This window comes from Megalobrama amblycephala, linkage group LG13, assembly GCF_018812025.1.
Source record: "Megalobrama amblycephala isolate DHTTF-2021 linkage group LG13, ASM1881202v1, whole genome shotgun sequence".
NCBI classification, from domain to species: domain Eukaryota; kingdom Metazoa; phylum Chordata; class Actinopteri; order Cypriniformes; family Xenocyprididae; genus Megalobrama; species Megalobrama amblycephala.
Genome location: NC_063056.1, coordinates 24424110 through 24439503, shown reverse-complemented (window position 1 = coordinate 24439503; position 15394 = coordinate 24424110). Strand labels below are relative to the sequence as shown.

Sequence of the window (15394 nt, the reverse complement as noted above, 5' to 3'; positions counted from 1 at the left end):
TTTGTACTTTTTTAGTCTGAACACACTACAGGTTAATCCACAAGAACAACATTAGAGATTTAATTTTGCTGCTTACTGGTCCAGGACTAGGCACAATCGATTCACATCAAGATCTTCTATAGGAAAGGGCATCAAAGTCAACTCAAGAACAAGTCAGAGACTAACAAACAGTGTAGTTTTTGAAAATAAACAGGGTGGAGCTAACATTTGAAGCACTCCAATGGTGTCTGTTAGTTCATTCCTGGCACTTTACCATCCACAGGCATTGTATTATTAAGGCTTATTTTGATACCACAGCAATCAAAGAGGAACCCAATACAAGTGCTACTACCAAGTAACCTCAATTGACTTTCTTCGAGCCCTTCCTCCGTCAAGGAGGAACAGGAAGTGACAGTGGAGCGTTAACGGCTTGTCACTGCAATCTTCACCCTTCCCCCGCTCAAACCCCCTCACCACAGCATGTCCGTAAATGGACAACATTTTGCCCTCCATTCCCAGGACAAAAAACACAGGCCCAGGGTTCACACAAAGCCTTGTAATGTCAAGGTAAGCACAGATTAACCTGGACAGTTTCCACTACCTCCCCCATACACACCTTTATTACATCTGAAAGTAGGTAAAAAGTTCTTGCTTTACAAACAGACTGGTAAATGAGACTTAATAAACACACAAATGAAGAAAGCCAATGGAGTGCAGTTCAACCACTTTGTGCCAAGCATGAAACTAGTTTGCTGTTTTAAACCAAATAAAGGTTAGTCAGTGGAAGCTGTGGTGCACCAATGATTCTTAGAACCGTTGCCAATCTAGACAACAGCTTTTAACGAGAGGCATAGCCATTGTTTCTAACACTTTTGCACATTAGATTTCCCAGCTTCATGCTTTCCCAAACCTTTACAACTTTCTGAACGGCAAAAGATGAGATTTTGAAGGATATTAATGTCCATACAATGAAATTCAATGGTGTCCAAAACAACGTCGGACCCTATTGACCTGCACTGTATGGAGAAGGAAAAAACCCAACACAGTCTCTCAAAATAAACTTCTCTTCCATTGAAGAAAATGCATAAAGTTGGAACAATGAGTGCACCATCCCTTTAATGATATTGGTGCATAACTAATGAAGGAAACACTTTGTCCCAGGAAGATCATTTAAAGAGAAATCTTGACACGTTAAACCAGATGAAGCTAATCATAGACTTATATTCTGTAGCTTTTCGGCTTGCTTTTGACTTATACCTTCTTCACTCACCCCTTTTCATTTCCACAAATAAGATGAGAGATTGATGAAAAATTAGGCCACAGTTAAAACATGGCCATCTTTATTACAAGTCACACATAGGTTTGAGCCCTCCTGGACTGTTAGGGGGTGGGGGAGACAAATAAATAAAAGCAACTTGATTTAAGGCAATTCTAAAGCTTAGACAGACCATTGTATCAAGACAGGCATTAACCACTATTGTAAACAAGCTGTGGTTTGGGTTTACTGAGACTTTACTGTCCAACAAAACATTAGACTTACAGTTTGAGTGGGATGAACAAAAGTTTGGAGTCTAAATTATCAAAAACAACAGTTCAGCAATCCCATTCTGGGAGTTTCCATAAACCACAGGCTCTTAATGTCATGGCTGTTTTTGTTCTATGTTAATACATCTGATAAGCAATAAATAAATACATTTTTAAATGTAAAACTGCATTGAAGACAAATAAGGTTCGAGTGTCTTTACATTGCACCAAGTTCACAGTTCTGAAGTGTTGTTACATTCATTCATCCACGGAACGCTGCCCAGCGTTCCAGCCAGAAACAGAACTGTAGTCCTGACAGGAGCTTTACCACCCGTTTCTGTGGACAAAGAGGCATCTGATCGCCTCGTCTTGGTGATGGCAGTCACAAATAAATCAAGAGAGCAACGGTCGCTGCCCATCCCGCCTTCAAGCGTCCATATGGTCCGGTCTCAGCAGCTAACGGTGCTTGGCTGCTGTTTGCTCACAAAGTCTGAGATAAAGTCAAACTCGTTCTGTCCCAGGAAGAGTTCAGGGAGTTCCTGCACCCTGTCCAATCCTAGCTCCATAACCAGCGATGTCAAAACCTCTTCGTCGATCAAATCTGCGTCCATGCCGTTGAGACTGAGAGCCGGGCCGGCCATATGTTGCATGTTGCTTAGCTGGGCCTGACCCATGCGAAACTGTGCCCCGTTCCCCATGTGGTTGCCGTTCATGTGTCCCAGCGGGTGTCCATGGTACTGCGTGTTGAGTTTCTGAAGGTGCATGCTGGCCATGAGCTGTTGGGAAGTGAGACCCCCGCTCATGTACTGTTGTTGTTGTTGCTGCTGTGGCGGAGGCTGTTGCTGCTGCGCTTGGTGCATGTGGTGGTGCTGTTGATGCTGCTGCTGTTGGTGCTGCTGAACGTGATGTTGCTGTTGCTGCTGGCCCTGGTTGTTGAACATCATGTTCGACTGCATTTGGTGGTGACCCATCTGTCCATTCATAGGCCCCACCATATTGGCCCGCTGGCGCATGGCGGCCTCCAGGTTTCCTTGAGGCCCCGCTCCATAGTGCATCATCTGTCCGTTGGGCATGGCTCTCAGGCTGGGCTGGGGCGCGTGCTGCTGGGGGCCCGCCTGCAGGCCTCCGTTCATGCCAATCCGGTAGCCATGCAGACCCCCATTTCCCTGGCTGTGGTTCATGGGCATCATCATGTGCTCTGCCATAGAATCTCCCTTCATTAAAAACAGATGAGATTAGACTTAGAATTGAAGTGATGACAACAGAAGGAAGTCCTTTTAATCTCAGCCAAATCAAAGTAAATATGTGCAGTTTAATTCTATAATTCTAACAGTTTGTCAACATTCAGTAGTGACTACACTAATTTTCCCTCTATAGACAGGTAGGAGAGGTGTTTGACTATTTTTTTTCACCCTCCAACCCACCTGACTACCCACTCAACACACTACAACCTCTTAAGACCCAATGGTGCACATCCAAACAACACTTAAAATTGAGTGGGGTATTCCTCCCCGTTCTAAACCGTTCACACATAGCCTTATCTAATTTCCATCTAAATAAATGCTAAGTATGTTTAACCACTGGAGATAAACAATGAGGGTAACTGAAAACGCATTTGAATTAGGCTAAACCATTATTTTAGTAGAAGAAAAAAAAGAAACGCCCATAATCTATATTACAATGCTGTACTTTACACACAGAAAATTAAAGAATGCAAAGCATAAATCCAAAGAAAGTCACCGTGCAGTCAAGCAAACAATGGATCTGCCACCCTGAGCTCTAAAGCACTGGCGGTGTCTCAAAATCTACTGAGCTGCCTACCAAGACAGCGTTTTGGGCATCACGGACGCGTGCAAAAGCCCAAAAATGCTGCACGCGCTTTTAGCGACTATAATGCTGTCTAGATAGGCAGCACACTGTGTTTTGAGACACAGTCCGTGAGTTTCTCAAGCGTTTTGAATCTCTTACCCCGTGTCCTATGATCAGTGACTCCGCCGCGGCAGGACAATTGAGCTTTATCGGTTCAAAAGCCTCTGAAGAACTATACTTTATATTCCACAAGGTGAAGCTTCATACTCCAGCGGACCGACACACAAAAGAACGCTGCTCACTATCTTCAAACGAGTGTGTGTTTTCTGGGTCAACTCCACGGCTTATATACATGAGAAAAGCGGAGAGGTGGAGCTATCGTTGACTCTCTATCCTTTGTTGCCATTGGCCCTGCTGCTTAATATCAGTGTGCATAGAAACCCCTAGCGGTTTCTGTCAAACACTGGCCAATTTCTGTCCACAATTTTGGGTTGTTATTCTGTTTCTGATTTAAAGTGAAGAGGAAATCCCTTTCGAAGAAGTTGATCTGTGTGATGTAAAGCAAAGATAGATAGATAGATAGATAGATAGATAGATAGATAGATAGATAGATAGATAGATAGATAGATAGATAGATAGATAGATAGATAGATAGATAGATAGATAGATAGATAGATAGATAGATAGATAGATAGATAGATAGATAGATAGATAGATAGATAGATAGTGTTTATATATGTGTACAGTCTTGAAATGCTGAAATGTGTGTTTTGTGTATATTATGTCCATAATGTTGCAATGCAAATAAAGCTTCTTGCATCTGAATCTAGATAGCAAACATATCTAGCTGAAGACAAAACAGTTTTGGACTATTAATCTTATTGTATATCTGTAGTATATGTCCTTACATGTTGGTCTCCAGAGCTGTTTTTGTTTTGGTCGGTGTGAGTGTGTGTGATCTGGCGGCTCTGTGGCAGTCCATGTGACCCAGCGCTCTGCTGTGCTGTGTCTTTGCTGGGTGAGAGAGAGGGGAGGGGAAAGGAATGCTGGTGCTATTCTGGGCCACCGGCTGAAGTGGTGGTGGTGAGCATGCAAGGCTGGGCCGCATGTGCAATTTATTGGAAGTTGCAGATCACAAGGTAGACTAAATGGTGGGAGAGCAGTTCTGGTGATCTTAATGAAGATGCTGTAATGTAGCAAGACCCAAACTAGGCCCTGGTCACTTGCCTTGCTCCAAACACAACAACACTGGGCTTGTCTGTTTGGGAGAACAGGGAATCAACATCCTCTGTTTGGTCACAATAGCTCTCTGTTTACTCAGAGGTCAACACTGGTCAGAGCAGAACCTCACACCTCTAAAGTGCATTATCTCTTGACAAATTAACATATCAATTCCAGTGTCTTTGTTTCATGTTATTGCCAAGATCATGGGTGTAATTTGTATGATAATCTGTTAGCACCTTCAACAGCTTGCTGCACCTCTAAAGTGTTAAAGGCAAATTTTGTGGTGTTAGGAGGTATGTGACAGAAGTCACATCAGTTTCACATTATAGGTCCAAAGTTAAGTAATCATGATAAGCATAAACTGATTTTTATAGCAGTCCAATCTAGCCCAACTAAAATGTTCAGCTTGTACAGAACTGAGCAACAAGATCATCTTCAGCAAGACCAGCTAGTTCTTTTTGTTCCTTCCATGTCATTGTTTATCTGGATATGAAAGGTCATCAGTTGAAAATTGTTTATAGTATATAGGGCTTGCTCATGATTATAGCACTAGTCATGTGATTATGGATCATCTGGCATTACCAAACTCCTTGAAGAAAACTGTTCTGTATTGAGCTTCTGCTGCCTGAAGCATAAAATACATACTTTTTCAAGCAGTTAGTAAATAGAGGCTTGTTCAAAATATTTGCTCTATATATTATTTCTTTCATTTTTGTTGTAGTTTTGTAGTGTTTGTTTTGGTGTTTGGTATTTGAATTACTTATTTCATCTGGAAATTCCATTCATGTTTTAGGTAGCTGAGGTCTTTTTGTTTTTTAAATATTAGGTTAAAATTTTATGAATGTATAAATAAAAGTGTGTATTCTATGTGCTAGTCACCAAGTGTTTCAAGTTTCCCACCATGCTTTTCGTTCACTAGTTCATTTTATATGGTCCTGCAGTGCGACACAAATGCAGTGTTGTGGGAACCTCATTACAAGTAACCTGAGTTACGTAATCAGATTACTTTTTCAATGACCTAGTATAGTAACACATTACTTTTACATTTTCAACAAAATATCTGAGTTGCTTTTTCAAATAAGTAACACAAGTTTTCCCTTTTATTGACTGCCAGCTCTCCTGTCCCCATGTTGAGAGAATTCGGGAATGAGGTGCAGAGGCTCATCTAGACTAAATGTTAGCATGCATTTACTCATCTCGCTTGCACAAAAGCAGATTCACTATTCCTCAAAATGAATAAAAACAGTGAAATGGAAACTATTAACCAAACCTGCCATAATTAAAATGTTGAATAATACATAATTGATGTATTTAATCTAACTTTATCTTTGCTGTTGACCTTTGATAAACCAATTAAAAACCAATAAAAATCCCAGGATGTCCTTCAAAAAGAGTAGAGGTGTAACCCCGGCATCCTGGCCAAATTTGCCCATTGGCCTCTGTCCATAATGGCCTCCTAATCATCCCAGTATACTAATTGGCTTCATCACTCTGTCTCTTCTCTACCAATAAGTTGGTGTGTGGTAGGCGTTCTGGCGCAATATGGCTGCCGTCGCATGATCCAGGTGGATGCTGCACATTGGTGGTGGTTGAGGAGATTCCCCCTTCCATATGTAATGTGCTTTGAGTGACCAGAAAAGTGCTATATAAATGCAACAAATTATTATTATTAATTCAACCTGCTATCAAGCAAAAAATGTAGTTAAACATCACATTTGTGTTCATTTTTTGTTTTGTTTTTATTGCTGAAGTAAGTCATTTCATTTTTGGTATGAAAGGGCCTTTACATTTTCAAAAATAGAACTTTTGTTATTTTGTTATTTAAAACAAACAAACAACCAAGTCCAGCCCAGGAGAGAAAAAGTAGTACAAAAAATAACGTAATGCATTACTTTCCATAATAAGTAACTTAGTAACGCAATTAGTTCCTTTTTTAGGAAGTAACACAATATTGTAACGCATTACTTTCCCCCACACACTGGGGGAAAGGTGCCCTAGAACTTTTTTTTCAAAAGATGTAATATAAGTCTAAGGTGTCCCCTGAATGTGTCTGTGAAGTTTCAGCTCAAAATACCCCATACATTCTTTTTAATTTATTTTTTTAACTGCCTATTTTGGGGCATAATTAGAAATGAGCGATTCAGGGTGTGTGGCCCTTTACTTCTCGTGCTTCACGCCCCAAGAGCTCGCGCTTGCCTTAAACAACATAAAAAAAGTTCAAACAGCTAATATAACCATCAAAATGGATCTTTACAAAGTGTTCGTCATGCAGCATGTCTAATCGCGTAAGTACAGTGTTACAGAGTTTGAGGCTATGCTCCGTGGCTAACGGCTAATGCTACACTGTTGGAGATTTATAAAGAATGAAGTTGTGTTTATGAATTATACAGACTGCAAGTGTTTAAAAATGAAAATAGCGACGGCTCTCCGTTTCCGAGAATACAGTAATAAACAATGGTAACTTTAACCACATTTAACAGTACATTAGCAACATGCTAACGAAACATTTAGAAAGACAATTTACAAATATCACTAAAAATATCATGTTATCATGGATCATGTCAGTTATTATTGCTCCATCTGCCATTTTTCACTATTGTTCTTGCTTGCTAGTCTGTTGATTCAGCTGTGCACATCCAGACGTTAATACTGGCTGCCCTTGTGTAATGCCTCGATCATGGGCTGGCATATGCAAATATTGGGGGCGTACACCCCGACTGTTACGTAACGGTCGGTGTTATGTTGAGATTCGCCTATTCTTCTGAGATCTTTTAAACAAATGAGATTTATATAAGAAGGAGGAAACAATGGAGTTTGAGACTCACTGTATGTCATTTCCATGTACTGAACTCTTGTTATTTAACTATGCCGAGGTAAATTCAATTTTTGAATCTAGGGCACCTTTAAGAGACAAATATTACAAATATTTCATTAATTGATAGGAGTCTTTAAGAGGCCGTTTACATGACACCATTTTCAACTGAAAACGAGAAACATTTTATGCGTTTTGGCCATTAATTTACACAACAACTGCATTTTGGGGGACCGAAAAAGCGAACTTTTGAAATGTGTTTCAAAGTGCAAGCTTATCTTCTACATATAAACTACAAAACCCCGAATTTTTGAAAACGGTAACATCACATATGCTCATGCGTATTACGTGTTCAGTCTATAGGCATGTAGTGTTTCTTTACAATTGACATCGCCAACTACTGGTCTGGCATGCATAATACAGCTTTTTTTTAGTTGTTTTCGTGGATCCACATGGATGGGGATCATTTTGACAACGTTGTCGTCTGTACGCAAAAACGCAATGGAAAAACTTTTCAGTTTTTAGTACATCTTTGTTGTGTAAAAGTACCCTTAAGTAATGAAAACAGCATGTCACACCACATGACATGTTATCTTCTCTAAACTTTTAAGACTTTATTCATGTTGTCTCTTTTATATTTTGAGTTGCACCTCAGGCAACTAATTGCTAATGGGGATCCAAATAAAGAATACAATACAAAGACTTTCACCAAGCTGTGTGTACATACAAAGAGTAAGATCTCTGTTTTTAATAATCATTTATCTAGGGTCAGGTGTTCTGATTCACCAACAGAATAAAGCAGCTGTGGTTAGAATCAATATTTTACTGAGAATAATCACACCACATATTCACAATTACCTGTGCATTAGACCTCATCCGCCCCTCGGGGCAGATGCACAGTCCATTGAGAACTCAGCTGTGGGAGCTGCTTATTTACCTACAATGCCACAGCTCTGCAAGAGTGTAGATGTAGACATGGAGGATTAATGTCCATTGACGCACAAACCATTCAAACATATGATTAAGCCTAAACATGCCCGTGGATATCAGCAACACCACAGCCCTGAAAACTTGCCCTACAGTTAGTGGTTTAGCGGCTAGCTTAGACACCTATTTTGCTGGCTTGTTCGTACACTACAGTGTGTGTATCTGGCCAGCCGCGGGCTCGTCCTCCCCCACACCTGATTAGCAAAGAGGCAAGAAGCTGGAGGAGGGGCCAGCCAACTGCCACCAAGAGCCGCCTGCTACTCAAGAGAGGCTAAATACAGTTGATATTGAGACTGCAGATTGTATACGTAAAATTGACAGCTTTATCAGACTACGTTCACTACCATTTACATGTTCACCAAAGAATTACTGTTTGTTGTGGATATGCTAAGCTGTAGGCATATTACATACTTTTTAAATTCACATTCTTGAGCTTATTCTGAATGACTCATCAGTCCGCATATGGTCTTCATAATTTTTAATCAATATATATTAACTACATGCTCTTCATCTTTTTGACTTACACTGATGTCACTTGGATAACCAATATTGCTAACCAACAGCCAAATATCTAGGCACCGTTTAAGCTCGATCTGGCTCCATTCTAAATATGCGACACCCACTTTTCACCATCTAGTTAATTCCTGAAATTGAATTGTTGAATTTGGAAATACACTTCCGTTCAAAAGTTTGGAGTCGGGAAGATTTTTTTTTTTGAATGAAAATATTCAGCAAAGACAATGATTCCTGAAAAATTCTCTAACGTTTTCCACAAAAATATTAAGCAGCAGAACTTTTTTTCAACATTGATAATAATAAGACATGTTTCTTGAGCACCAGGATATTAGAATGATTTCTGAAGGATCATGTGACACTGAACACTGGAGTAATGGCTGCTGAAAATTCAGTGTATGCCCATCACAGGAATAACTGACATTTTAAAATATAATAAAATGGAAAACAGTTTTAAATTGTAATAATTTTTCACAATATTACTGTTTTTACTGTATATTTGTCAAAAACCAACCCCAAATGTTTGAATGGTAGTGTACACCACATTGAGAAAGTAAAAAGAGTAAATCATATATGTTACAGCATGCTATAGACCTTATGTAGCTCCGCCCCTTTTCAGCGCTGCGCTCGTTCTTTTGACTTCCGGTTTGTATTTCCACAGCGATCTTATGTATTTATGAATGAACTGCTCATTTTAAAATCTTCCCGGTCTATTGACATTTGTTAAGACATCTGCTTTAAACATAACAATGCTCATGATAACTTTCATTAACTCTATAACAGGTAAATCCACTTCACCAGCTAATTATTCTTTGACAGCGTTGCCATAGAAATATACAGAGCTACCGCAAAAACGGAAGTTCAAATATTCTAAAGATGGCGGCGCTCTTGTTTCTCTGGAAAATAAGGTCTATAGCATATGCAAGAGTTTCTCAGACACATTGCCCTGCTTTGCTATGAGAAGATCAGACTTACAGCCACCCCAACCCCCTCCAACCCAGTTACAGAAACACTTCACTATCTACCTTGTTTATTTAGCTCCAAAATGACCCCTTGCTCTCTCACACAAGATTTAAGCAGCTGGATATTGGTGCAAAGCTGTTGTTTTCGCCATTGTGTTTTCAATAGATTTCTTAGTAGGGGCTGGGAACTCGTTTTCATCAGTATTCTGGCATGAAGTTATTACAAATTGTAAGTAATATGTGTCAACAGGGTCACATCAGGTCAGGGTTTGGGTTCTGGCTGCCTTACAAGTGCACTCCCTATAAATACATGACGCAATTATGAGTTGCAACAGATCGAATATGATTTAGCTGTGCGATTTGTTGTTGACTTCCATGGAATGTTTGGCAATTTATTTAAAAACAGCTAAATCAGTCAGATTATTACATATGTGATAACATTTCTATTACGTGCGTCTTACACAGACAAGACTCATCATAAGGTGTGACGGCTGTAATATAACAAAACCTTTATCTTGTGACTGGCCTCTTAACTTCCAATGTCACAATTATTAGTGAAACAGTAGAAGGTGAAACAGTAGAAGGTCTGGCAATTTATTTAAAAACAGCTAAATCAGTCAGATTATTACATATGTGATTACATTTCTATTACGTGCATTTTACACAGACAAGACTCATCATAAGGTATGACGGCTGTAATATAACAAAACCTTTATCTTGTGACTGGCCTCATAACTTCCAATGTCACAATTATAGGGCATAGTTCAGATTTTCCCAAGACTGCGCTGTATGACAGCAGGAGCAGGACCTTCTACTGTTTCACCAAAACAGAAACACACCTGCTGGGCTTCAGAGAATCTTCTCCCCACCCCCACACATCCAACCCTTCCCCCAAGACCCTGCATATCCATAATGCTTTGTCTAATTCTACAGATCAACTTCTCCTGAAGCACCAAGACTTAACACATACACTTAGCAAACTAAAGAGTGTTACCACCCACTCAAGACACAGGCCATTGAAAGAGTTCATCTCAGTGCTCTAGAACCATCACAGGCGTTACCTTCTAAAGCTTAGTGGTTGGCCCATAATCACCAAGCTGCCTGTTGGAGCATTCACAGATAATTAAGTAAAAGGTGTTCCATTTTGTTGACATTTTGCTACATTTTGCTACATGCAGACATGGGTGCATGGTGGTTTCAGCACCTGCAGACCCAGTTTTGTTCACGCAAAACAATCTGTTTCAGTTGTGATGTGTGCACCATTTTTGCATGATCTGGTTCTCTCACTGCACAGCTGACGGGCGCAGCTGTGAGACCTGTAAGAATACACGTCCCATATTGTTGTTGTTCTAAAGGTGTGTGACTCAGTGTTTATGTCTCTCACTGTATACAGTGGAGCGGTTAGACAGAAAGCATTGTGGGTGCCCATGGCCTTGAATGTACAACAAACAGATGGTCCTTAAAACTATTTAACGTTTTTTTTTTATTTTTTTTTATGTTGTGTACATTATATATATATATATATATATATATTTGAGGATAAGTTCCTCAAATAAGTATATATTTATTGTATGTGAGCAAGACAGGTCAAATTTATTGTATGTGAGCAAGACAGGACAAGATCTCAGATTTAAACTGTCAGAAAAAAATTAATCTTAATTATGTCCGATAACACTTAAGCAAAGTCAAAGGTCAAAGTGTCTGAATAATTGTTGGTTCCAATTCTTTATCAATTTTACTGGTAGTCCACTGTATGAAGAATTTCTGGGTATAATATGTCACAGTTTACTTTATTTTGCTATCCTCACTTAAATTTTTACTACGCTATAGTTCATTTATGTATCAAAACTATCAAAAATGTCTGAATAATTTTTGGTTTGACTGTACAGTCAAACCAAAAATGTACAAAGACCTTTGAGGTGTGACAGGACAAAATGAGGGAGGATACTGATATTTGATGTTTAAAACTTGCTTTTTTTCATGCTAGGCTAATTTTATGTTAGATAATAATCTCAGAAAAAATGAATGAATTTGTGTCTATAATGCTTTAAAAAGTTACAGAAGCGGCAGAGTGCACCATATTCATGGCAAGTGTTTGAACAACTATTCATTCTTAATCTTCTTTGAAGACATACAAACAGTTGTTGATATATGTAACTGAGTTTTTTTTTATCTAAGATAAATTGAGCTGATAATGCAGGCACCAAAATTGCATGATAACCCAGTTTTTTCCCTGATTACTGTCACACTGAAATCACCCAGTTCTATGTTAGCTGTCAAAACCACCTTGTAAACTGTAACAAGAGTGCAGTGCTCTCAGTTTTATTTTCCTGTCATCATCGAACAGCGAAACTAAAGTTTGATTCTATCAGCACTCACTTGCGAGCCACCCCTCCTTACCTTATTTTGTGTTGTGGTGGTGAAGTGGCTGTGGGGGTGGGGGTTTGTTATTGTTCAGACTTCTCATACGAGAAATGTCTATAAATACACGCAATGCTTCCTCTTGGTGAACAGAACGCCCCATCACTGGGAAGTGGAGGCTGCTGGACATGGTGAGTCAGGGCCATGGGAGAGGACAGTGGGTGGATACACAGCCTCTGAGGAAGAGTCTCTCTCTTTTGCACTGGAGGGTCTTGTTTCAGGGAGCGAGAGCAGCTTTTGGCTTCTCTAAACCCCCTTTAGAGAGTGCCACATCCTGTTGAAAGCAGCCCTGAAAATGAAACTAGAATCATAATCATCACAAACTAGTGCACAAATTAACAAAATTTAATATTATCTAGCACTGTATACATGGTCTATACTGTACCTGTTCAGAAGTACAGTGAACTGTTAAACGGTGTTGAGATTCCCTTTCCACTGTTAGTAAATCACTGTTTACTCCACAGTTGTTCATGCCTAGGTACTGAAAGTGTTGATTATTTATGGGTTATGGAGACAGGGCTATCCATCAGTTCTCGTTCTGTGGATACAGGGGAGATCAATGACATGCCTTTGTGCTGTCACTATAAGGTTGTTTTTATTCCAAAATATCCAAAAGCTATGCGGCTATGCACCATAAACACTCTCCAAGCATTAATGTAACTGCATATTAAACATCCTTTATTAGTATTAGTACTGTAATACAATTTATTTTATGCAAAAGCAAACTTTTTTTTTCTTGGCATAGAGTACACAAATACTGGATATTTGGTATAAAATAAAATTTCAGAAATTACTACTTTGTTGTTTGTTTGGGAATGGGTTTGTGTCATACCAAAAATTGCAAAACAAAATAACATATTTGGAACAGATTTGAAATGTCATATTAATAACAAATTGAAACTCGCAATGTTTCATAAAAGAGAACCACAATTACAAGAAATAGAAAGTAAATGAGCAACTTTAGATGGTGTTGTTATGAGGAACAAGGCAGTGATTCCTTACCTTGGAAACTCCCATATGCATTCAGTAATGCCACGATTTCTCTGTGAGTGTCATGTTTATTCAATAGATGACAAGAAATGGTCTTATCTGCGGGAGCTGGATGTGATCTTTAAATGTTTGATGATCTCCAATCTTTTGTGTCATTTAGGGATTATTAAACCGTGGGTATTTTTCACAGGAATTTCATTACTGGGGTTTTGAGCTGTAAAAGGGGGTATTTGCATATGAGATGTAATGGAGCACAATGGTGACATTTTACTTTAGCCATTGTTTGTTGACATTTGAAAACGGCCTTATCTACCCATTGTGTAATCGCATAAAGTTTAAAAAAAAACACTGAAAACCATCACACTACTGGGAAACCCTTTTAATAGTTAATTTGACACTAGTTAGTAATGATTAAATAGTTGCAACTATGAAGCGGTATACAAATAAACTTTAATGGAATTGTGAATTAACAAATTGACGTTTAAGATATTTTTATGCCGTTTTGACTTTCGCTTTTCTCAATAGTTAATCATTTTATTTCACAACCGTTCCTCCAATCTCTGATCTGAAGGCACTTGGCATACAGCCACGACTAAAGATGGCTGGCAGCCTGAATAAACTGAGAGAGTGAGAGGGACCTGTATGGATAACAGATAAGTATCTTGCGTGAGAATCCTCGGGAGACGAGACGAGGTGGGAGAGAGAGAGAGGGAAAAGAGCTGAGCGTGCAGCGACGCTAAGAATGCTGCATGAATCTTTTATTATCCCCTAGCCCAGTTAATGAGGTGGTGCTTCTTTAATAATTAGCAGGGAGACTGAGGCGTATTTCCATAGCAGAGCCTAAGGATGCAGAGGGCATCGGGGACGGTACGAAGAATGTGGGACGCATCAGAGACGAGCTGGAAACCACATGCTGAGTTGCGAGAGAAAGATACACATGTGTTTTCAGATGCAGAAGGTCGTATGTGTGCTTGAGCAATGATCACAGTATTTACACTTGGTCTAGCTATCTGATTGGGATAAGACCCATCCTAGATGCCTCAGAAGGTGGTTTGAGACACACCCAGATGTATTTATACTTGCAACTCGGTTCAGGCCACATATGTAAACTTCACTCCCCCAAATGGAAATATGTCAACATACGGAAGTTTAAGAGACTCATTCAATTGTGGATGAGACACATGGATGGAGAAACCACAAAACTAAAACACTAACGGAAACTAAGAGAGAGATCAACAGAAAAAAATCATACCCAGCATTAGCATCATCATGGAAGTGAATGCAGGTTGGAAAAGTAGATCAAATTTATATCCAATCACATTCATGGAAGTATAAATGGAATATGAATAACCACAGACAGCAATCTGATCAATCAAGACACACAAAGTAACCAAATAGGCCCTATGAAGTTGTATTAGTGTACTTTTCAAGGCTGAAACTACTGTACATATGTAGGATTTGTAAAAAATAAAATAAAAAAAACATTTAAAATATTTAAAAAATTAAAAAATATTGTAACCTTTAGGCTCAAATGGCACCTGCCACCTTATTACTTGTACTTGTCGAGTTGTAAGAGTGTAAGATCCCTGTACTGTTTCGCTAAAAACACACAACATACAAAAGAACGAGCCAAGAGCCACATTCTTGACACCCAACCCCATTACCCTCCCCCACCAATATACACCCCTCCCCCACCAGAGCACACCGGCCTTCGTTCACACACACAGACTCTCAGGGGCGGGCCGGCTGTGCTGCTTGCCCTCGATGTGTGTGTGTGTGTGTATACAAGGTGGAGAGGGGGATGTTTTCTCTTTAGACAGCTAATTGACTCACAGATGTCAGGATGAGCCGGCACAGGGGTGTCAGCAGAACCAGGGGCCTCAATTGCATATGGCAGGGTATCGCGCCTGCCATACCTTGGTCACCCGGTAAATGCTAAAGAATTACACATCAAGATACAAATTATTAAATCAGTTGTAAATTAAATTTTTTTTAAATGGCAACAAAAAGAAAAGAACAACTGAGTTAGGTATAGATAGGCCAATTTGCTCTAACTCGTTCAAGCAAAAATTGCGATTCTGACTGTCTGACAACCGAGGAGAACAGAGATATTCACCTGAGAGAAGTACACACATACTTTTTTGAGGTTTATGCTGTAGGCCGCATGTCTTGT

General features: G+C 39.5%; 1 protein-coding gene and 1 long non-coding RNA gene across 2 annotated transcripts in view; both read right to left on the bottom strand.

Annotated features, from left to right (window-relative positions):
* Positions 1-1280: 1280 nt before the first annotated feature.
* On the bottom strand, positions 1281-3647 carry cited4b (Cbp/p300-interacting transactivator, with Glu/Asp-rich carboxy-terminal domain, 4b). The gene is made up of 2 exons (XM_048153231.1): positions 3472-3647; positions 1281-2717 (listed from the first exon to the last, which is right to left on the bottom strand). The coding sequence occupies exon 2, from the start codon at positions 2706-2708 to the stop codon at positions 1953-1955; it is 756 nt and encodes a 251-aa protein (XP_048009188.1). The 5' UTR covers positions 2709-2717; positions 3472-3647; the 3' UTR covers positions 1281-1952.
* An 8034-nt stretch (positions 3648-11681) lies between these two features.
* The window catches only part of LOC125244100, a 12721-nt gene continuing 9008 nt past the window's right edge, over positions 11682-15394 (bottom strand). The window contains exons 3-4 of the long non-coding RNA XR_007179225.1: positions 12617-12769; positions 11682-12520 (exon numbers count right to left, since the gene is read on the bottom strand). This is a non-coding gene — a long non-coding RNA (uncharacterized LOC125244100). The remainder of the gene's footprint in view (positions 12521-12616; positions 12770-15394) is intronic.

Bases quoted from the DNA above. Each gene is read 5' to 3' on its own strand.
- cited4b (XM_048153231.1), bottom strand. From the start codon at position 2,708: ATGGCAGAGCACATGATGATGCCCATGAACCACAGCCAGGGAAATGGG.